Source organism: Trichechus manatus, unplaced genomic scaffold (assembly GCF_000243295.1).
Source record: "Trichechus manatus latirostris isolate Lorelei unplaced genomic scaffold, TriManLat1.0 scaffold00015, whole genome shotgun sequence".
Lineage (NCBI taxonomy): Eukaryota > Metazoa > Chordata > Mammalia > Sirenia > Trichechidae > Trichechus > Trichechus manatus.
In genome coordinates this window covers 11707640-11732271 of record NW_004443951.1, presented here as the reverse complement: position 1 = coordinate 11732271, position 24632 = coordinate 11707640, and the positions used below count along the sequence as shown (strand labels likewise).

Genomic DNA, 24632 nt, shown 5'->3' with positions numbered 1-24632 from the left:
AGGGAAGGTCTGACATGTCTTAGATGCGGCCCTAGAAGTGAGTGAGTGGAGAGGACCAGAGATGAGGATACCAGATGGCAAAACCCAGGTGAAGTCCCCCAGGATGATGGCAACAGTCAGGGTAGAGAGGAAGCCTGTGACCAAGAGGAGTCAGTGGATGACAGTTATGAGGAGAGTTAGTGGTGACATAGTTAAATGGACTGACCTTCAGCGGGCTAAAGTGCAGGGTTTGTTTGTTTTTTTTTTTCTGGACATTTATTGGACATCTGTGGTGTGCCAAGAACGTATGCCAGGTACTAGGGTTTTATTTGTGTTTGTTTGTATTAGGAAGGACAAAAATGAATGGTTTGCAAGGAGGGTGTAAGGAGGATTGTCACTCTGCCTCCCATGCTGCAGGTAGAGGTGGAGATGGTATTGACATCTTTCCCCTGAGAAGGCTACAGGGAAAGTGGAGTTCTCAGGGAAGTCTGGTGAAAATAGGAGGGGGAGAGGCTTAGGGTGCCTGCCCATTGTTTACTTTGCAGTGGGTGTCAGTGGGGGAGGAGCCAGCTGATGACCTCACCTCTTCTTCATTGAGAATTCCATCTTCCCAAAATCTGCCAACCTGCCTGCCCCGTTACCCACGTTCTCTATTTTCCTTCCGGTACCAACGGAGTCTCCCTGCTCCTATCACAGGCCACCTCTTCTACTTCCCCTTACTCTCTGACTCACGTCCCCTCAAAGACTCTCTCCCGTAGTTATCTCCTCCCTTTTTCTCTGGTGGATCATCTCCATTGACATATAGTATGCTCTGTATCTCCCATCTTAAAAAAACAAAAAGGCTTGGAAATCTATAAATTAAAGATTTAAAAGACATATTAAAAATTAAAAATAGAGGAACCCCCACGTTGACCCCAAGATCCCCTCCAGCTACTCATTTTTCCATTTTCATCCTACTTAACCCCTCAGCTGCTTTTGACCTAGTTGACCACTCCCTCCTTCTCTTCTCCTGACTTCTGTGATCCCACTTTCTCCCAGTTTTCCTCCTGCCTGCTAGTCTGGCCACAGTCTCCTTTGCTAGTTTTTTTCCTATTTCTCTACCAGACTGTTGGGTTCAGTCCTAAGCCTGCTTCTTATCTCTTTAGCTACACTTTCTCCCTAAGTGATTTTGTCCAGTTCCAGGGCTTTAAGTATCATTATGTAGCATATTATATATACAGATACCAAATCTGTGTCTCTGGCCCTGACCTCTCCCCTGAAATCTCTATGTGGATGTCTAGTGGACATCTCAACTTATCATGGCCAAAACAGAACTCTTGATTTTCTTCCCAAAACCTGTTCTTCCATGTTCCCTATCTCAGCAAAAACCACCAACACCAACCCAGTTGCTCAAGTACAAAGTACAAGGCTAATACCAGATTACCTTCTTTCTCTCACCTCCTACCCCATCCCATCCTTATCAAGTGCTCTAGGCTCTATGTCCACTTGTCTTCTCTGTCTCCAATATGATTTCCCTGGTCTAAACCACCGTCTTCTCTCCTACTTTATCTTTTTGGTTCCATTCTGGTCCACCTGTAGTCCATTTTCCCACTGCAGCCAGAATGATCATTATAAAACATCTAAATTAGATATCACTCCTCAGATTCCCATTCCACCTAGACTAAAATCCAAACACCTACCATGGCCTGCAAAGCCTGGAAGACTCTTTCCCAAGATGGACAACTTCTTATGCCTCAAGTCAGCTCTGAGAGAGGACTTCCCTGATCATCTCTCCTACTACCCACCCCAGTCTCTCTCCATCATATCACGTCATAGAACTTATCCTTTGGAAATGACCTGGTTTATTTGCTTACTTGTTTATTATCTGTCCCCTACTATCAAGTTAGCTCCAGAAGAGCTGAGACCTTATCTTTTTTGTTTACCATTGTAAACAGTACTGGCAAATATAGACAAATATTTATTGAATGGATGGATAAAGTACTGAATTAGAATGAATGAATTGTGTATGCCCTGATTTGTACTGACAATCATCATATTGAGAATAGAGTTTGAAATACTTAATTTTTTCAGCCCAGATATCCAACTTTAGTCTTAATGGTTAAGTGGGGTAGGAGGAGTAAGGCATCTAGAGCAGAGGGAGGGTGTTTGTGGTTATGTACTGCTTGTAACAAACCACCCCAAGTTTAGTGCCATAAAACTGTTGTTGTTGTTATTATTGTTGCTAGTTGCCATCAAGTCAGCTCCAACTCATGGTGACCCCATATACAGTGGACCTAAATGTTGCCTGGTTCAGCACCATCTTCACAATTGTTGGTATGCTCAAGTCCATTGTTGCAGCCACCATGTATTTTGAGTGCCTTCCAACCTAGATGGCTCATTTTCCAGCACTGTATCAGACAGTATTCTATAGTGATCCATAGGGTTTTCGTCGGCTAATTTTTGGAAGTAGATTACCAGGTCTTCCTTCCTAGTCTGTCTTAGTCTGGAAGATTCATTCAAACCTGTCCACCATGGGTGACCCTGCTGGTATTTGAAATACTGGTGGCATAGCTTCCAGCATCAGAGTGACACACAGCCACCACAGTATGATACACTGACGTCCATAAAACTACCACTGTTTTGTCATGTTCACAAATTACGTTGGTCAGGAATTTGAACGGGGCACAGTGAAGATGGGTTACTTTGCTTCCCAATGTCTGGGGCCTCATCTGGGAAGCTAGCTGGGGGCCACAGCTGGGACTGGAGCAAGGCTAATGAGGATCAGTATTTCTGAATTTTCCTTTTGCCTCAGGCTCCAATATAGCTCCACATGGCACTCTTACTGTCCTGCCTTTATTTAAAAATTTTGATATGGTGTTCATCATTAATTTTTTTACATTAGTTTTGATTTTTTTAAATGTAGTATTAAAATATTATCTTGACCTCTTCCTTAAATTTTGCACCCGAGGCAAGTACCTCACTTCCCTCACCCTAGTGCTAGCTTCGAGTAATGCAAAGGGACAGGAATCGTTTAGGGGCTTGAAGGTAGGAATCATCTGGAACTGTCGACTGGAGCACCTACACACAGCCTCTCCATGTAATTCAGGCTTCTCTCAGCTTGGTGGCTGGGTTCCGGGGGGTGGGGGGCAGCCGAGAGCGAGCTTTCCAAGACATTCCAGATAGATGCTGCTCGGCCTTTTTTGACCTAGCCTCCTAAATTACATAGCATCGCTTCCTGCTCAGATTAGGGGAAACCCATAGACCCCACATCTTGGTGGGAAGAGGGTCAAATAATTTTGCGGCCAAGTTTTAAAATCACTGAGTGCGGTGTGTGGGACCAGGGGGATGAATGTGGTGGTGTCTGTATTCTGTTCAGTTGGGACAGGCTTCCCTCTCTTCTGTTTTCTCCCCTTTCTCCTCAATACTTTAATGCGGTTTCCTGAAATATATTTGTCTGCTGGAGCATGGTTTCATAAAATTACATCTTCCTCACATCTGTGCAGGTGCCGTTGAAGGAGGGGTGGGCCAAAGTGCGTTGTGTTAAATGCCATGGGAAGCATCCTGCCCTTCCTGGCTTCTTAAAAAAAGGGTGGAAAAAGAAACCTGTATACCAAGTAATCGCTTTCTAATCCCCTCTGCAGGAGACTCCAATTGTCCATTCTTACTGTATTCTTCCCTTTGAAACAGAAATAACCAGGGAAAGGATAGTGACTCCTATGCCCACTAATTTCTTGGGTTTCTCTCATGGAATTAAAATTTTAGAATTTCTGGGGTTTTTTTTAATCATTTTTTATTGTGCTTTAGGTGAAGGTTTACAGAGGAAATTAGTTTCCCATTCGATAGTCTGTACATAAAGTGTTCCATGACATTGGCTGCGTTCCCTTCAATGTGTCAGTACTCTCCCCGTTTCTGCCCTGGGTTCCCTGTTTCCTTTCGTCAGGCTTTTCTGTCCCTTCCTGCCTTCTCGTCTTTCTTTTGGGCAAATGTTGTCCTTTTGATCTCGTATAATTGATTGTTATAAGGAACATGTTTCTCTAGGGTGTTATTATTTTATGAGCCTGACTATTGTTTGGCTAGAAGGTGATCTCTGGGAATGGTTTCAGTTCCAGGTCAGAAGGGTGTCTTAGGGCCGTAGCCTCAGGGGTTCCTCCAGTCTCTGTCAGATCAGTAAGTCTGTTCTTTTTTGTGAATTTGCTTGTTTGTTCTACAATTTTCTCCCGCTGTCTCCAGGACCTGCTGTTGTGGTCCCAGTTAGAGTGGTTGGTAGTGGTAGCCAGGCACCATCTAGTTCTTCTGGTCTCAGGGTCATGTAGGCTGTAGTTCATGAGGTCCGTTAGTCCTTTGGAGTAACTGCTCACTTAAGTGTTTGGTTTTCTTCACTCTCCTTTGTTCCAGATGGGAAAAGACCAATAGTTGTATCTTAGATGGTATCTTAGTTATCTAGTGCTGCTATAACAGAAATACCAAAAGTGGATAGTTTTAACGAAGAGAAATTTATTCTCTCACAGTTTAGGAGGCTAGAAGTCCAAATTCAGGGTTCCAGCTCCAGGGGAAGACTTTTTGTCTCTGTTGGCTCTGAAGGAAGGTCCTTGTCATCAATTCTTCCCTTGATCTAGGAACCAAGGAACCTTGGGTAGGAACCTTGGGTCCAAAGGATGCACTCTGCTCGTAGTGCTGCTTTCTTGGTGGTATGAGGTCCCCAAGTCTCTCTGCTCACCTCTCCCTTTTACATTTCAAAAGGGATTGATTTAAAACACAACCTAATCTTGTAGTTTGAGTCCTGCCTTATTAAGGTAACTGCCACTAATCCCACCTCATTAGCATAATAGAGGTAGGATTTAAAACACATAGGAAAATCAATCAGATGACAAAATGGTGGACAATCACACAATACTGCGAGTCATGGACTAGCCAGCTGACACATATTTTTTGGGGCGGACACAATTCAATCCATAACAGATGGCTAGAATTTCTTTTAATGATGATCCCATTTAACCTAAGAGGGCCAAAATCAAAATTAAAGGAGGACTTCTCCAGAGCAGTCCTGCTTGGAATTTATCTCCATTTATAATTGCTTTGAACTGAAAAATGGCAGTTTCCTCCCAAGGAGAATTGCTATTCCAGGAATTAGTGGCAGGCAGGGACTTAATCATGACTAGCAGTTTAAAGCTACAGAAGTAGTCTCTAACTGGTCTCCTTCCTTAGTGAAGTTTCAAAGCTATAGAAAGTTTTTTGGAGGGAGAAATTAATTAATTTTGGTGGGAATTTTTAAAATATATATATGATAGATATGTGATAAAACTCAAACCAAACCCACAGCTGTTGAGTCGATTCTGACCCATAGCGACCCTACAGGACAGAGTAGAACTGCCCCATAGGGTTTCCAAGGCTGTGAATCTTTACGGAAGCAGACTGCCATGTCTTTCTCCCGAGAAGCAGCTGGTGGGTTCGAACCACCAGCCTTTTGGTTAGCAGACAAGCGCTTTAACCACTGCGCCACCAGGGCTCCTTATATATGTGATATGCATCATATATATACTAGTATTTTTTGCAAATATTACCTTAGGAACATAAAAATTACTATGTATGACTTAATTAGAAGCAGACCAATTCACTGCAAATTAATTTGCCAAATGCATACTTGCCAAAAATCAATTGGCCAAATGACCAATTTGCTGAGTAGCCAATTCACCAAATTACCAACTTACTGAAAACATGTTTCCTTTAAATACTTGTAAAGTTTATAGCAGTTCATATTGGTTGTGTTGGCACGGCCTAAGAGAGCTGGGAGAAGCTGGAACTTCAGAATTCTAGAAACTTCAGAGCAGCCTCTGCCCCTCAGTACCCCCTTTCTTCTCTTTGTTGGCCCCTTCTCTGGCCCTTGATCTCCCTTTCTCTACTCCGGCCCCTCCTCATGCCCTCTTCTCCGGGATGGGTAGTGTAGGCCATGTAGTGTGATGACCTCTAGCAGGTCCCCTCTCCAGGTCCCCTCTCCCTGCCGCAGCTCTTTGCCATGGCAACTACAGAACACTTGGGCAGAGACAAATGAATTTTGTTTAAAATGCTGTTATGAAGACAAAATGAAAGCCATTATATTCAAACTTTACATAAATCTACAAAAGCTGTTAAAAATCAGTCCATCTGTATCAGTTACCTATTGCTGCATAAGAAATTACCCCAAAACTTAGTGGCTTAAAATGATAAACATTTACTACCTCACACAGTTATTATGGGCCAAGAATCTGGGAACAGCTTAACTTAGTGGTTCTGGCTTGGGGTCTTTCATGAGGTTGCAGTCAAGATGCCCTCTGGGCTGGAGGATCACCTTCTAATGTGACTCACTCACATGCCTAGCAAGTTAGTGCTGGTTGTTGGCAGGAAGCCTCAGTTCTTTGCCACGTGGATTGCTCCACAGGGCTGCTTGAGTATCCTCACAACATGGTAGCTGGCTCTGCCCAAAGCAAGTTATCCAAAAGAGAAAGAACAAAGAGGAATCCCCAATACCTTTTATAACTAATCTCACAAGTTCCACATTGCTGTATTCTACTAATTAGAAGCCAGTCACTAAGTCCAGTCCATATGGAAGGGAGGAGAATTAGGCTCTACCTCTTGAAGGGAGGCATACTAAAAAATTTGTGGATGTATTTTAAAACCACTATACCATCTAATAAAAATTGCTGAAAGTTTAATAAATATGTATAAGAAACAAGTTTATGGTAAAATGGAAATGTTGGTGAGCTTGGAAAAATGGTCATTTGGAGAATCAAATTTTTGTCTAATTGACCTCGAACCTAGAATTAACTTGACTTGCTCATTTTGATCACGTTTTGTATAGTAAAGTTGAAAGCGTGGCTTATCAGCCCCAAAGTACAACAGCAGAGTTAATAGCTAACCACACTGCACTGACATTGTAGAATCCTGTAGAGATGCTAGTGCAGGGAAACAGTGGCCGTAAGTGACCAAACAGGACAGAGTCAAGTCTTTGAATGTGTGACTCCTCCCCTAAAATCCACCCAAGGCCTGAAGAAGCTCTGGTGGTGGAAAGACCCTAACTGTTAACTTTCCTTAGGTTCTTGGTTTTGTGAAGCTACTTAGGTTCTGAGTTCTAAGGAGTATGACTTATTTAGACATTAATTACAGAATTGATTTTATTTAAAAGATGTAAGTTTTTCATTCATTCACTTACTCAACAAGAGTATGCACTGGGCTGAGCACTAAGTGGATAGTGGAGAATGAAACACAGTCCCTGCCCTCGTGGAGCTTTGTTTTAATGGCAAAAATAACTAGTAATAATCATAATAATAATGATAACTAGTAATCACTACTTGTGCTGGGCACTGTTCTAAGCTCTTCAGTCATTTCATGTAATCTCATGTAGTAATCCTCAGAACAACTCTGTAAATTCTATTATCATCCTTAGTGTACAGATGAGGAAACTGAGGTACAGAGCAATTAAATAACCTGTCCAAACCATATATTTCAAAATTATGTTTTCTCAACTCCATGCCCTTCACAGAATCAGACAAATATTACAAGATCTCATTTTTAAAACTACAACTTTTGCCCCACAGAGCCTTGTATCTTTGCTTACCTCTGCTGAGCTGACAGGGCAGTAGTTTCAGCTTTTCCTGTTGTGTAAGAGGTCACCTGTCCTGTAACTTTATTGAACAGCAATTACAAGGCTCTGACACTCAAACGTTTTTCTGCTGATTATTTTTAAAAGATACTTTGTTTCCTCAAAATTATATGAGCGCTTTAACTAAGTCACTTTATTCAATGAATAAAGTTTCATAGTACAGAATTTTCCAATATTTTGTTTGTTTGTTTTTTAAATAGAAAGTCCTCAAGAAAAACTTATTTGTAATTTCACAATTTTCCTGGCCCTCAAAACATCTGGTACTCTCTCCCCTTTGGGTACAGTGATGCTTGACCCAGGCCTCAGGAACAGTTGAAAGCATCAGCACATGGCCTGGTTGGACTGCGTAAACCTTGCCCAGGGGAGCAAGTACCAATACATATACATATAACATAGCACATAACATTATTTTGTTGCCTGGCTTTTTAAAAAAGAAATAGCGCGTATTTTTAATATACCTACTCCTCACTTGGAGCCCTGGTGGCGCAGTGGTTAAGAGCTCAGGCTGCTAACCAAAAGGTCAGCAGTTTGAATCCACCAAGCTGCTCCTTGGAAACCCTATGGGGCAGTTCTACCCTGTCCTCTAAGGTTGCTATGAGTCGGAATCGACTCAACGGCAACGGGCATACTCCTCACTTATCGACTGTCTTGTTGTCTGACACTTCGCATTTACGACAATAGTAAGAAATCTACTATCCGACTATTTTGCACATTAATGATGTACATCTGACAGTAAAGAACACTGAGGTGCAAGGTGAGAGTAATGTTCTCTCGGTTTCTTCATCTATTAAATGAGGTGATCAGACAAGAACCATGGAATCCACGGCCAGTTAGCACCGGAAGAAACCTCAGAGATCACCTGCCTGATCACCTCATTTAACAGAGGAGCCTTAGAAATGGCTTTGCACCTGATGGTTAAGGTTATGTGTCAACTTCACTGGGCCATGATTCTCAGTGTTTTGAGTTATGTAATGATGTAATTTGGCAGTTATGTAACAATGTAATCATCCTGCGTTTTATGATCTGATGTGGTCATCCTCCATTTTCACATAATGCCAATTTTCTCATAACAACCTGGTCTTATGTCAATAAGTGAGGGGTGGGTGTATTTCAACATTGAGCTTTAAACAGGAAGTAGTGAGAGAGGTGGTGAAAGGTACAGGAATCAGAGATAGAATGTAATTGGTCAAGAAAATGCCTAGCACTGGTCTCTTAATCTTAACAAAAGTGCAAACTGCCAGGGCATACTGGCACTGTACCATGCTGAAAAAGGAAGTGCACTTCTCACCTATGACCAGTAGGTGGCAGTCTTGTCTGGTGGTGCCGAGAAAGAAGTAGGACATCTAGTTTTCAAAGCTCTGTTATTAGTTGAGGTCAAGTGGATTCCGACACATGGCGACCTCACGTGTGCAGAGTAGAACTGCTCCCTGGGGTTTTCAAGGCTGTTACATTTTAGAAACTAATCGCCAGGCCTGTCTTTTGAGGCACCCCTGGGTGGGTTCAAACCAACAACCTTTCAGCTAGTGGTTGAGCTCTTAACCGTTTGCACCACCCAGATAGCGTCTCCAAAGCTCTAGGAGCAAAGAATTATAAAAACAAATTCCATCAGTGTGGTGAGCACCTTGGAAAAGGTTGTGTGGAACAGTCCCCAGGTGTAATGCCATTTCTAAGGCTCCTCTGCCAAAAGAATACTAAGCCTGCTGCTATACTCTGTCTCCTCTGCATTGTGCTTCCCTGGGCAAATCATTTGTTCTCTCGGTTTCTTCATCTATTAAATGAGGTGATCAGACAAGAACCATGGAATCCACGGCCAGTTAGCACCGGAAGAAACCTCAGAGATCACCTGCCTGATCACCTCATTTAATAGAGGAGCCTTAGAAATGGCTTTGCACCTGTGGAGTGTAAGGGGCAAGTTCCTTGCATCTGTTTTGTTTACCCCTGTTTCCCAAGCACTGGCATGCAGCAAGTGCTCAAATCGATAGTTGTCAAATGAATCAGCATGGGCCTTGCAGAGCTGCTTCTCAGCCTCGTGGGGCATGAACTCAATGGCTCAATTCTTCCTGATCATACCTTCCTCTCTGAAATGCTATCATCTCATCCTTCCCAGACCCCACATGCTCCTGGTTTCCTCCTGTTTCTCTGGAAACTGCTTCTCAGTCTTTTGTACATTTCTATCCCTGTGTTGATTTTTTTTTCTCTCTCAGGATTCAATCCTAAGGCCTCTTCTCTTTCTTTACTCTCTGTGCTAACTCATCCACTCCCCATATTTTAAGTCCACCTTTAATGATAGAAATAATAATAGCTAACATTTTTAAACCAGTTGCCATTGAGTCATTTCCAAATCATTTCAGAAGTAGATTGCCAGACCTTTCTTCCAAGGAGCCTCTGGATGGACTCGAATCCCCAGCCTTGCAGTTAGCAGCTGAGAGTATTAACTATTTCCACCACCCAGGGACTCCAACATTATAAAGCATTTACCATATGCTAGGTACTATAGGGTCACTATGAGTCAGAATCAACTCGATGGCAACGGGTTTGGGTTTTGGCTTAGGTACTGTTCTAGCTCTTCTTTAATTCTCACAACAAGCCAATGAAGTAAGCCTGTGAGCAGCCATCTAATATATTCCACTGGTCTCACCACTTCGGGAGCAAGGGAGAATGAAGAAAACAAGACACAAGGAAAAGATTAGTCCAAAGGACTAATGGACCACAACTACCACGGCCTCCACCAGACTGAGTCCAGTACAACTAGATGGTGCCCGGCTACCACCACTGACTGCTCTGACTGGAACACAACAGAGGGTCCCGGACAGAGCTGGAGAAAAATGTAGAACAAAATTCTAACTCACAAAAAGACCAGACTTGCTGGTCTGACAGAGACTGGAGAAACCCCAAGAGTACGGCCCCCAGGCACCCTTTTAACTCGATACTGAAGTTACTCCTGAGGTTCACCCTTCAGCCAAAGATTAAACAGGTCTACAGGGCAAACAATAACACATGTGAGGAACGTGCTTCATAGTTCAATCACTTAAATGAGACTAAATGGGCACACCAGCCCAAAAGCAAAGACGAGAAGGCAGAAAGGGACAGAAAACTGGACGAATGGAAACAGCACCCTGGGGTAGAGAAGGGGAGAGAGTGTTGACACATCACAAGGTTGGCAACAAATGTCATGGAACGATTTGTGTATTGTTTAATGAGAAACTAATTTGCTCTGTAAACTTTCACCTAAACACAATAATAAAAAAAATATACAATAATAATACTTTTAAAAAAATGACTCAGTGAATAAATCATCCTTTTTCCAAGGAGCTCCAAGTGTTAACAGGTAAGGCACATAACTGATGATGGCTCAAGCATTTAGTTCATTCAAACAGAGTAAGGGATACTGCATGGTTTAAAGTCAAGAAAGGTGTACGTCAGGTTTGTATCTTTTCACCATACTTATTCAATCTGTACACTGAGCAAATAATCCAAGAAGCTGGACTATATGAAGAAGAATGTGGCATCAGGATTGGAGGATGACTCATTAACAACCTGCGATATGCAGATGACACAACCTTGTTTGCTGAAAGTGAAGAGGACTTGAAGCACTTATTGATGAAGATCAAAGACTACAGACTTCAGTATGGATTACACCTCAACATAAAACAAAAATCCTCACAACTGGACCAATAAGTAACATCATGATAAACATAGAAAATATTGAAGTTGTAAACGATTTCATTTTACTTGGATCCACAATCAACACCCATGGAAGCAGCAGTCAGGAAATCAAACAACATATTGCATTGGGCAAATCTGCTGCAAAAGACCTCTTTAAAGTGTTAAAAAGCAAAGATGTCACTTTAAGGACTAAGGTGCACCTGTCCCAAGCCATGGTGTTTTCAATTGCCTCATACGCATGCATGAGCTGGACAATGAATAAGGAAGACCAAAGAAGAACTGATGCCTTTGAATTACGGTGTTGGTGATAAATACTGAATATACCGTGGACTGCCAGAAGAACAAACAAATCTGTCTTTTAAGAAGTACAGCCAGAATGCTCCTTAGATACAAGGATGGCAAGACTTCGTCTCACATACTCTGGACATATTATTGGGAGGGACCAGTCCCTGGAGAAGGACATCATGCTTGGTAAAGTAGAGGGTCAGCAAAAAAGAGAAAGACCCTCAACAAGATGGACTGACACAGTGGCTGCAACAACGGGCTCAAGCTAACAACGATCATGAGGATGGCGCAGGACTGGGCAGTGTTTCGTTCTGTTGTACACAGGGTCGGAACCAACTCAATGGCACCTAACAACAACAAGCATTTAGTATAAAGTGAATAGGCAGAACCAGATATTTGTCTCCTGGAGTATGGTGGTGCAGTGGTTAAGAGCTTGGCTGCTAACCAAAAAGTCGGCAGTTCGAATCCACTAGCTGCTCCTTGGAAACCCTATGAGGCAGTTCTACTCTGTCCTATAGGGTCGCTATGAGTCGGAATCGACTTGACGGCAACAGGTTTATGTGTACAGAGAATGCTGTTGGTAATCAGGGAAATTTCATAAAAACATCTTCATCCATTCATTTCTATTCTGAATGTCTACCTAGTCATTTTCTGCTGCCAAGAAAAGCTGTCCCAGGCACAGGCAGGCATTTCCTAGGGTGTCCTGGCCCTAAGGGCTGCCAGCTTGTACCTGGGAAGAGCCCAACTACTAATGGAAGATATGAGGAAGAGCCAGCCACTTGGATCCAAAAAACGAGCTGCAAGAAGAGGGGAGAAAGGTTTTCATAGTCAACAACGGCACGACAAATGAGAAAGACTCAGGGGTTTCAGGCCCCAGCTAGCACAGGCCATGGTACCGCCCGAAGCACCCTAGGCTGCAGTTTTGTCCAGGTGGGAGAGTGTTTGGGGGAAGCTAGGGAGGTCAGTGTGCTTTATGCCTTCCCAGGGCTGGTCCCTTTCCCTCCACAGTGTTGCTGGTTCTGTGATTCCTAGTTAGAACCAGAGGCTGGGGTAGAGAGTAGCTGGGATTACAAGGGCTACCCTGGAAGGCCTGGACGGAAGGGGAAGCCCAGGAGCAGTGGCTGGACTGGCAGCAGGAGCTTTTCTGAATGCAGCAGCCGTTTCTGAGCCTGTGGTGTCCACAGAGGAAAGCGGCTACCCCAGAGGCCTGTCCCTGAGTGCCACCAGCACTGGAAAGGGTAGCACAGGATGTCCTTAAGGACTTTCCCACAGGGGAGCGAATCTCTGATCCTGTGATTGAGAAAAATAGGATGAGACAAGGCTGGTTTTGCGTGGGGCTTCAAGAATGAGCTCTCTGGCATGCCCTGTGGCGCTGCATCCTGGGGATGGATTGGGGGCCCCTCCGGCATCTGGCACAAGGGTAAGTTTGGTGACGTGGGCCAGCTCTGTCCTTGTTGGTAGCCTTTCAATGCCTTTCCTTAGATCACCACACCAGCCAAAACTGGTTCTCTCCTTCCTGCAGGGAGGGCACCTGAGGCCTGGAATGGAGACATCGGCTTCCCCTCCCCCGGCGGTGTTTGCAGCTGATATTCAGCTCCCAGGCAGGAGAGTTGAGCGCGAAGCATGTGAGACACAGGATGGGGCTGCTGACTGCCACCCCAGCCTCTGCGTCTCCTGAGGCCACTGCTCTGTTCATAATTGCCAATGAAAATTTTCTGACAGGGTTATAAATCACTAGCACATGTTCATTGTTAGGCAGCAGTGTTTGGAATTAAGCAAGTAAAGTTTCCATGCGCTGAAAGTAGTCTCCTGTGGAGACCCATTCTCTGTGCTGTGTACATTCATGCCATCCCTTTCACTGGCCGCTTGACCAGATTCCCCTTATGGGCGTGCCCATGCCCCTCACTGTAGAGGAAAGGCCACAATCCCTTCACCTTTCCATGACACCTGGCTCATATGAAGTGGGCACTCATGGAGTATTGCTCAGTTCTGGGATGGCCAAGAAGGAGAAGGTGCTGGCTTCAAAGGGCTCTCTCAAAGCTGGCCATGGGGGTAGGTGGTTTGAGAGGGTACAAGGAGCTGTGGCTCTGGCTCTCCAGCCCGTGGAAGATTCAGACCCAGAAGTGGTTCAGTAGCTCAGCAGGCCAGCGCAGAGCCTCCTCTGGGGTCATCTCCTGCCTGGGCCGGAAGTTTCCATTCGCAATCCTAGGCTCCCATGACCTGAGTGGTCTTTAGCCTACAGGAATACAGGATCTTTTCAGTTCTTTTCAACAACATTTATGGAGCATGCACTGCCTGCCTGGAACCATATGATGCTCTTCATAAACAGATGCCTCGGATATGTTCATTGGAGTTCACACATTAGTGGAGAGACAGGTGATACCAGTACTCCATGGCAAGAAAACAGTGCTATGGAGCCAGAGACGAAGGACGTCTAATCCTGAGGGGAGAGTGGGGGTGGGAAAAGTAATAGCCAGGTAAAGAAAACTGTTTCCGATAATGGTGGGTAGAACAATTTCCACCAATACCCCTCCTACTAACTACTGAAAATTTTAGAAGGAAAAAAATTTTTTTTAATCTTCTTAATATCACTGGAGAGCAGTACAGTGAGGAATCAACCCCCTCAAAAAAACCAAACGTGTTACCATCGAGTCAATTCCGATTTACAGCGACTCTGTAGGACAGAGTAGAACTGTCCTACAGCGTTTCCAAGGAGCGGCTGGTAGATTCGAATTGCTGACCTTTTGGTTAGCAGCCAAGCTCTTACCCACTGCAGCAGACCAAAATCTAGAAAGGTGAACGGGCAGAGAGATGAGCCCAGCACTGAATGCTGCTTTTGCCCTGAGGCCTTTGCTGATCCTTAAGAAACTTAGTAGCATCACAGGGCAAGCAAAAGACATCGGGCTTGCCCTCGGTGGAAGGTCTAATACCTAACCTCCATCTCCCTGGAATAGATACATTAAGCTGGGACCCCAGAGGACAATGCCCTCAAAGAAAAAGTGAGCCAGAAGTAAGGCAACCCTCAAGTAGTCTTGCAGCATGGATTGTACAGTGACCTGGGTAGTCTAGGGAATTCAAGCTTTGAACGTGGCAAAAGTGGTCTAAAATTGTTAGTGCCCCCAGGTGCCTGGTAGAAACGAATATGCTCTCTGGAGGAAAGTAATATCTTCATCCTAGCTCTCAAGTTATTCCTACAAGTAATTTTCAAATACAAAACCAACCCAAAATCCAAAACAACCATGCACACAAAGAAGTAACTGTAAGTTGGAACTAGTAGATTGGAAACAGACTCACAAAGATTTCAGCCACAGGAATTATTAGATAGAGTATTAAAAAACTATGCCAACTAAATTTAAATTAAAAAAAAAGACAATCTTGTAAATATCTTTAGGAATCAGAAAGCTATAAAAAGTGACATAATAAGAGTTAAAAAACAACCAAATTGACTTTCTCAGACTGAAAAATACAGTAGCTAAAAGTAAATACTCAATGGACAGGCTTAAGAGCAGAGTAGACATAAATGAAGAGAAAATTAGTAACATGGAAGAAAGGGCAGAAGAAGTTATTCAGAATTCAACACAGTCAAAATGATAAAACAAGAGTAAAGAGAGTAAGAGACTGAGTGAGAACATCTAATATATGTTTAATCACAGTCAAAGGGAAGAGAGAGAGAATGGAATAGAGGCTATTAAAGAGACAGTGAAAGAGAATTTTCCAGAAGTGATGAAATACACAAATCCATAATAAATTCAAATTAAAATAAATCCACACATGACCCAGCTATATGCTATCTACAGGAAATTCACTTCAAGTAAAACAATATAGGCAAGTTGAGAGTATAAAGATGGAAAAAGGTATACTGTGAAAACAATCAAAGGTAAACAGGAGTGGCTATATTAATTAAAAGTAGACTTCAGAGCAAAGAAAATTACCAGAGACAGAGAGGGATATTATGTAACAATAAAAGGGTAAAACCACCAATGTTCACTGCAGCACTATTGACAATAGCCATTTAGGTAGAAACAACCTAAATGTCCATCAACTGATGAATGGATAAACAAAATGTGCTACATACATACAATGGAATACTACTCAGCCAGAAAAATAAATGAAGTCCTGATACATGCTACAACATGGATGAACCTTGAAAACATTATGCTGAATGAAATAAGTCAATCACAAAAGGACAAATATTGTAATGCCTCACTTATATAAAATGACAAGAATAGGCAAATGTACAGAGAACAAAGTTTATTAGTAGTTACCAGGGGTGGGAGGGAGGGGGAGAAGGGGAGGCACTGTTTAGTAAGCAATGAGTTTCTGGTCATGGTGATGGGAAATTTGGCATTGATTAAGGGTAGTGGTTGCACAACCAATTAATGCAATTGATGTCACTAAGCTGTACACCTAAAAAAAGTTGAATTGGCAACTGTTGTGTGCTACATATTTTTACAACAACAACAACAAAAATAGTAACTGCTGCTGCTGTTTATGTACAACAAACACCTCATGGGATTTGTTTTCTTGGTTTGGAGGTTTAGGGTCATGGTTTCATGGGACATCCCAGTTAATTAGCCTAGTATCATTTTTAGTGCTTCTGTTCTACCTCCTAGTTCTCTGCATAGTGCCTAAGGTCTTAAAAGCTTCCAAGTGGCTACCCAAGGTACAACAATTGGTCTCTATTCACCTGGAGCAACAGACAAAGGAGAGTCAGGAATAGGAGAAGGATATGGAATGTGTGCTACTTGCCTCCATAAACAACTGCCTCCTTTGCCATGAGACCAGAAGAACTGGATGGTGCCCTGCTACCATTACTGAACTTTTTTTTCCTAATAATTTATTTTTGTTGTTGTTGTTAAGAATACACACAGCAGGACATACACCAATTCAATAATTTCTACATGTACAATTTGGTGACATTGATTACATTTGTTGAGGTGTGCAACCATTCTCACCTTCCTTTTCCAAGTTCTTCCTCCCTCATTAACATAAACTCACTGCCCCCTAAGTTTTCTATCTAATCTTTCTAGTTGCTGTTGTCAAGTTGATCGCATATAGATAGATCTTAAAAGAACTATAAAAATGGCATGAGGCAGCATCTGGCCTCCTCTGACTTCACAAGGGGGAAGGAGGATCAAGATCTACAGCACAAGGCTGATTGCTATGAGGTGGAGGTCAGACATGCCTTCTCTCTCTGCCATCTTTACCAATTCTTATACCAACTGTCCCTCCCAAGGCGCTCTCTACTTCTGTGCTGGGTCCGATAATTCATTGCAATGGCCACAAAGAACTCACAGACAATACTCATGATTATGGGGTTTATTAGGGAAGTAACAGGTTACAATTTAGGTTCAGGAACACTCAGGATACAGTTCTTCCATCAGGACAGCCTCTTCCCAGCCATGGGCATGCCTCTCTTTGGTCCCTAGGCCTCTGCCCTGCTCAGGCAAGTGTTACAAAGCACTTGTAGCTCCACCGGTAAGTACTCCAGGGCACGCTACTCCACCAGCAAGCCTCCTGCCTAAAGGCACTCAGCTTTCTCCCTCTGTGGGCTCGGAAGCCCACCACACCATCTCCTGCCAGTCTTTCCTGCTGCCATTTCTCTGCCACCACTTCTCGCTGTCTTCAGTGTTGTAGCTCTCTCTTTCTCTCTCTGTCTCCTGGTTCCAGAAGCTTCTCAGCGCAGGGATCCCAGGTCCAAAAGACATGCTCTGCTGTTGGCCCTTCTTCCTTGGTGGTGGTGAGATCCTCTCTTTGCTCTGGAATTGGCTCTCTTTTAAGCCTAGCAGGATGGCAAAACTGACCAATCCCCTTGGTGGGCCACAATTACCTTATTTGCACAGTCCCACCCGATCACTTGGATGGGAGTTACAAAACCATGGTGAGAAAGGCCACACAAAAGCAATCCATCACACAGTAAAAGCACAATGCTCAAGACAGACATTCTTTGCTAGTTAAGCTAAACTATTGTTTGGTTTTAATAAGACTTCAGGGGGTATTTTTGGTTTAAGGTTTAAAGGTTATATCAGGGCAATAGTTTCACGGGTTCAGCCAGCCTCCATGGCTTCAGAAAATCTGGATTCCATGAGAATTTGAAATTCTGTTCTTCATTTTTCCCTTCTGATCAGGATTCTTCTATAGAATCCTTGATCAAATGTTCAGTAATGGTAGCCAGGCACCATTCAGTTCTTCTGGTCTCATGGCAAAGGCAGCAGTTGTTCATGGAGGCAATTAGCCACACATTCTGTAAAACCAAACTCATTGCCATCGAGTCAATTCCAACTCATAGCGACCCTATAGGACAGAGTAGAACTGCCTCATAGGGTTTCCAAGGAGTGGCTAGTGGATTCGAACTGCTGACCTTTTGGTTAGTGGCCAAGCTCTTAACCATTGTGCCACCAGGGAGACGTATGCACACCCATGTTCATTGCAGTATTATTCACAATAGCAAAAAGATGGAAACAACCTAAGTGCCTATCAGTGGATGAATGGATAAACAAACTGCAGTACATAAACACAATGGAATACTACGTAATGATAAAGAATAATGATGAATCCACGAAACATCTCACAACATGGATGAATCTGGAAGACATTATGCTGAGTGAAATAAGTCAATCACAAAAGGACAAATATTCTATGAGATCACTGTTATAAATAGTCAAGAAAAGGTTTATACACAGAAAGGGGCATATTTTGATGGTTACCAGGGATGGGAGAGGGAGGGAAGGAAAATCATAAACTAGAGAGTACACATGTGTTAACTTTGGTGAAGGGAAAGGCAATACACAATATGAGGAAAGTCAGCACAACATGACCACGGCAAGGGAACACACTGAGAGATATACAAGAATAAAAGGCAATGACAATAAATCTATAACATATACAATCGTGCAACAATAGTAATAACAAATAGTAATTTATGAGTGGATACATAGGTAGATATGTATGCCGAATAGGTGTGGGAGGGCATATGGGAGTACGCACAAGTGTATATATAGGCTCGGTGCACTGCTGGTACAATGGTTAAGCATTAGGCTGCTAACCAAAGGGTCGGCAGTTTGAATCCACCAGCCACTCCTTGGAAATCCTATGGGGCAGTTCTCAGTCCTATACTGTTGCTATGAGTCAGAATTGACTCAACAGCAACAGGTTTGGTTTTTCTGGTGGATATTTCTACATACATATTTGTATGTGCTGCACGTATATTCACATACATAATAGAGCACACAGAGGGCACAGTCATGGAAACACCTCAAGGGACTGAGTTACTGGGCTTGAGAGCTAAGGACCATAGTCTCGGGGGACATCTAGGTCAACTCACATAACATAGTTCATAAAGGCAACATTCTACAGCCTACTTTGATGAGTAATGTCTGGGGTCTTAAAAGCTTGCGAGCGGCCATCTAAGATAAAACTTTTGGTCTCTCTCCATCCGGAGCAGAGGAGAGTGAAGAAAACCAAAGACTCAAGGAAAACAATTAGTCCAAAGGACTAACGGACCACAGAAACCACTGCCTCCACTAGCCTGAGACCAGAAGAACCAGATGGTGCCCAAATACCACTACCAACCACTCTGACCAGGATCACTATAGAAGGTCCCAGTTAGGGTGGGAAAAAAATGTAGAACAAAATTCAAATTCATAAAAAAGACCACATTTACTGGTCCAAGAGAGACTTGAGGAACGCCGGAGACTGTGACCCTTAGACACCCTTCTTTTATATATATATTTTATTATTGTACTTTAGATGAAGGTTTACAGAACAAACTAGCCTCTCATTAAACAATTAGTACACACTGTTTTGTGACATTGGCTACCAACCCTACAACATGTCAACACTCTCCCCTTCTCGACCTATTACCAGCTTTCCTGCTTAGACACCCTTCTACCTTGGAACTGAAGCCATTCCCAGAGATCACTTTTCAGCTAAACTATGAGCAGGCCTACAAAATGAACAATAACACGCGTGAGGAAATGCTCCTTAGAACAATCATCTGTATGAGACCAAAAGGGCAACATCTGCCCAAAAGCAAAGATGAGAAGGCAGGAAGGGGCAGGGAAACCAGACAAATGGAAATGGCGAACTCAGGGTAGTAATGGCGAGAGTACTGACATATTGCAGGGAATCCAGCCAATGTCACGGGGCAATTTGTGTGTAAATTACTGAGTGGGAAACTAATTTGCTCTGTAAACCCTCACCTAAAGCACAATAAAAAAAGAAAACTCTATGGAACACAGTTCTACTCTGACACACATGGGGTCACATGAGTCGGTACTGTTCAATGAGAAGAATGATGTTAAACAGTTCTCCAAATGCACATTTTCCCAATCTCAGATCTTTATTCACCATCCCTTCAAACTCAATTAATGTAATTTCCCCCCTCAAAAAGCCTGGTTTTTCAACTTATGCCAGATTTGCGCACAAGCCACTCTATTATCTCCTACTCACACCGCCAGGAAAGCTCTGAGTGTTTTTGGCTTTCATCCCTTGTTGTTGTTCTTGGGTGCCAGTAAGTTGATTTCAACTCATAGTGACCCCTTGCCCTCTCCATATCCATCCCTACTCACAGCTCAGCCATCCCCACCCGACAAGCTTTATGGAGAAACAACTCATGTGGAGAACACAACGACCTTCTACTTCTATTACTGAAACGGTGCTATATAGCTTGTGAAAAAGAGGACTCAAAAAGTTATTAATGAACTCACGAATGTTTCTCTCCACGCTAATCTTTAGTAGAAGACCAAAGATTTATAAGGTCTGAAGAGAAATCAGAGTATAGTTAGCTGCTTTTGCCACTCTTTCCTTAACCTACTGCAGTTCTCCAAAAAGTGAGGTTGTCTATTTATTCCTGTGCTACAGCCACACCACCAGGAAAATATGTTGTTGTTGTTAGGTGTCGTCGAGTTGGTTCCGACTCCTAGTGACCCTGTGTACAACAGAACAAAACACTGCCCGGTCCTGTGCCGTTCTCACAAATATACCAGAGTATATTTGTCACTGTCATGCTCATCTTCCCAGGTTTTGGCTGGTCCCCCATCAATTGGGGTGCCTTTGCAGGTACCAGCAAGAGCTTTTCTTCCATTGTAGAGAATTATCCCAAACATATTCTCACTGGGTGAAATCTCCTGACAAGGAAGTAGAGAGATAATTATGATTATTCAAACAAATAATACTGGTAATAGTGCTCATGTGTCTACATTGCATTCTCGTATGCAAATAAGCTAGTCAGGGGAGCCAGATTTTCCCCGAGGAGTAAACGGAGATAGAGAAATACCACATTTACTCCTGGGGGGAGAGGGCATGGCTCTAAGTCTTGTTTTCCATGTAGCAAGCACATATGTTCAGAGTATTTACCCCATCGGGCAGTGTCATCATTAACAATCCAGCCCCTTCTAGCCCTGCTTCTCTATGGCTCCTTTCTCTTCTTTACAAAAATAATCAGACCCCCCGCCTCTGCCATCTTCCCAGGCACTGCCACAGCCCCTCTACTGACCTCATAGCACTTGTCCCCATATTGTCACTGCCTGTTTGTACATGCTCAAGGAAAGCTAATTGAATGAATGAATTCATCCTTGTATCCTCAACACCCAGTGCAGTGCCTGGCACAATAGACATGCAATGCAGGCTTGCCGAAAGGCTGAGTGAAAGCCGGAATGAATGAATGACTGTAAAGTAGCCACAGAAAAGCCCTGCAAGAAATGCCTCTCAATAAATTATAGTTCCTTCCTGGTTCCTAACCAAATCTTTCCCTCCTTTCACTTCTACCACTTCCCAGCTGTGGGACCTTAGGCAAAGTGCTTAACTTTTCTGTGCCTCAGTTCCTCAAATGTAAAATAGGATATCAGTCATGGGATTACTGCAAAGCTAACCTCATTTGGCTATGGTGAAACTTCAATGGGATACTGTCTGGAGACCCCTCCTCAGCATAGTGCCTAGGCAAAGAGAGTCTCAATAACCGTTAAAAAGAAAGAAAAGTTTCTCTAAACTGCTGCCCACCTTGCTTCTCCCATTTCTCATTTCCTGCCATGCACCCCACCCACTTGCTCTTACTCCTTGTCTTCCCCCATCCTTGCCTCCCTTTGAAGACCCAGCCCCTCCCTCCCTCCAAGAAACCTTCTGGACTCTTCCAAGCAGAAGGTGGCACCCCCACCCCAACCCCCGCCCCCCCCCCACACACACACCCGGCCTCCCCCACCCCCCACCCCGTGGGGCCTCTCAGCCTCCAGGCCTCCTTGACTAATAGGCTCACAGGTCCTCCCCCTTGGCTTGTTCTGTGAGCCCTGGAGACTCGGCCTCCTCCTCCTCTTTAACCGTAAGCTCCACGAGGGCAGGACTGAGGTGTTGCTTCCCAACTCCCCCCACACCTTGCCCAGTGCTGGGCAGTAACAGGTGCTACGAAAAGTAGATGAAACGGCTGGGCTGGGCGTAGGGGTAAGCCACTTCGTTAAGGGCTCTTTGCTTTCTGGCGGAAAGGGGGTGGTGGGGGGCGGGGGGAGTGTGTGTGTTGGCCTCTCCAACACCTCTCCTTTCCCCAGCCATCGAGCTGATCAAGGACCTGGTCAACTATGACGTGCGCAAGACGCTGCTCCAGGGCCTCGTGGCGCTGCTGATACCGTCGGTCAAGGAGACCTCCAAACTGCAGCCCAAGATCCTCAACGGTAGGGGAAGCGAGGGGGCGGCTGGGGCGTCAGGGCACCCGGGGGAGTGGAGGTGCCTCCTGCCTCACGGCCGCTCCCTTCCCAGACTCCTCGGTGCTCCACCTCACCGCCCACCTGCCGGTGTTCTTGCAGCAGGCCGCGGCCGCCAAGGCCATCGGGTAAGGGGGCAGGCGGTAGCGGGTGGATGCAGCAAGCCCGGCTCGGCGCTGCCTGCGGGGTCCGGGAGAGCACCGGGGGCAGTGTGCGGGGTGGGCGTGGGAGAGTCCCAAGGCGCTGCGGCAGCCTGAGTCCCCGGCCCAGGGTCCTGGCGCGCAGCAACCTAAGCATCGCCGAGGAGCTGCTGCACTTGCGCGTGGTGCACAGTTTGATGGCCGCCATGGGCAACACCGACCACAGCAACAGCCAGCGGCTGGCCAGCCTCACGCTGGAGGTTAGTGGGCCGCAGCGGGTGCCTGGGGTGGGTGCCTGGCGCTGGTACGGGCAGTCACGCCCCCTCTCCCTGGCCGCAGTACTTCGTGCAGATGTTCCCAGTGGTGGAGGAGCACGTGCGCAGGAGCATGGGGGAGGAGCTTTACAATCTCTTCACGGTAAGTGCCACCACCCGCCCGGCCACAAAGAGCAGCAGTTGCCTTAGACAGAATGGTGCCCCGATTACACAGCTCCTACCCCGGTATACACCCACACACGGAATGGGCCTGGTTACCAGCTGCTGGAGGGCCTGCCTTGGCTTGGGCCCCTCCACCTGGCCTCTTTCCGTTCCCTTTCCTGCCCTTCCATCAGCTGGGTGCCTGCCCCGGCCTGCACCATCCCTCTGCCCAAGCCCAGCTCCAAGTCCAGACTGCTCTGCCACCCCAGCTCTCGCTTCTGTCCTCAGAGCAATGCCGAGGACTTGTACATGAAAATGGACAGCATTCAGGCGGACATCTTGGCAGCCAACAAAGTCAATGTTACCAAAGGTGAGTAGGAGCAAGGGGGCCTGGAGTGGAGGTGCAGGCAGCACCCAGACTCATGCTCTCCTTGTCTGCCTCCAGCCTTACACGACTCTGGCGTCTACACCAACATGAGCTTTTACTTGGGCCCTTCTGTAAATGAGAATCATCTGGCTTACATCACACACTTCCAGAAGAGGAATATGGAAGCAAAGGGGGAACAGAGCCCATGAGGCCACCCAGGAAAACCAAGGCAGGAAAGCCTGGCAGTAGGAAGGCACCTGGGCCAAGCTCAAGGTGCTCCACTTGGCCCTGACTGGGAGGCTGGGGGTTAGGCACCATAGGGGGAGAGGGAGAGTGCTCGCTGGGAAAAGTTCAATAAACAGTCTTACTATCTTTGTAGTTCTCTGTGTGTGGAGGGGGAAGGGAGATCAAATGAGAGCGAGGTTGATGAGTTGGGGTAGCTCTGCTCACCAAGGAAAAAAGCAGACCAGGATGGAAGGGTCACCAATATCCTGGAAGGTTCCAGGGCATGGCCTGAGGAGAGGGCCTCACCTCAGCTCCCTGCTGGTCCCAGGAGAAAGTCCATGACACCACACATGCCTGTTTTGTTTTTTTTTCCTACCACTCTGGTTGCTTCCTCTCATTCTCTTTTGCTAATTCCTTCTCCTCAACCCAGCCTCCTTCAAGTTGGACTGATGCAAGATTCTGACCTTGAGCCTTGTCTCTTTGAGCCTTTTACACCTTGATGATCTCATCCAGTCTCAGAGCTTTAAATACCATGTATATGTTGACTCCCACATTTGTTTCCTGCTTAACATTTCTACCTCATGTGTCCAAAACCGAACTCCTGATCCAGTGCCACCCACAACCTCCCCTGTCTCAACTGATGGCAACTATCCTTCCTGTCAGAAGAAAATAGTGCAGTTCTCCTTGATGTCTCTCTTAAACACCCACATCTTTTCTGTCTGTTGGCTCTACCTTCCAAATATATCCAGAATCCAACCATTATGTCAGTACTTCATTGCTGATAGAAACCATTGTCTCTGTTTTCCACCATTTTCTTTTTAGTTCAGCAACCAGAGAGGTCCTTTTAAACTTTAGATAGTATCACTCTGCTAAAACCCTGCAGTGGCTCTCCATTTCACTGAGAGTAAAAGCTAAGATCCTTACTGTGCCCTGCAAGGCCCTAAGTGAGCTGGTCTCTCGTTACCTCTGAGCCCATCTACTTTCCATCTCCTTCACCCTGCTCCCGCTACGCTGGCCTCCAGAGCTGTTTCTTTTTTTTTTAATTGTACTTTAGATGGTTTACAGAACAAATAGTTTCTCATTAAACAGTTAGTACACATATTGTTTTATGACGATGGTTAACAACCCCACAACATGTCAACACTGTCCTTTTTCAACCTTGGGTTCCCTATTACCAGCTTTCCTGTCCTCTCCTGCCTTCTAGTCCTTGTCCCTGCACTGTTGTGCCCCATTAGTCTCGTTTTGTTT

At 44.8% G+C, this 24632-nt stretch overlaps 1 protein-coding gene and 1 non-coding gene across 2 annotated transcripts in view; one reads left to right on the top strand and one right to left on the bottom strand.

Annotated features, from left to right (window-relative positions):
- The window catches only part of ARMH1 (armadillo like helical domain containing 1), a 53741-nt gene extending 30344 nt beyond the window's left edge, over positions 1–23397 (top strand). Inside the window, exons 7-12 of the mRNA XM_004372061.2 lie at positions 22084–22206; positions 22292–22364; positions 22507–22636; positions 22716–22793; positions 23081–23162; positions 23238–23397. Of these exons, the coding sequence (XP_004372118.1) occupies positions 22084–22206; positions 22292–22364; positions 22507–22636; positions 22716–22793; positions 23081–23162; positions 23238–23368 (617 nt within the window). The 3' untranslated portion in view covers positions 23369–23397. The remainder of the gene's footprint in view (positions 1–22083; positions 22207–22291; positions 22365–22506; positions 22637–22715; positions 22794–23080; positions 23163–23237) is intronic.
- On the bottom strand, positions 20209–20325 carry LOC111819690 (U5 spliceosomal RNA). Its single transcript, XR_002823272.1, has one exon. It is a non-coding gene; the product is annotated as a U5 spliceosomal RNA (small nuclear RNA).
- Positions 23398–24632: the final 1235 nt, after the last annotated feature.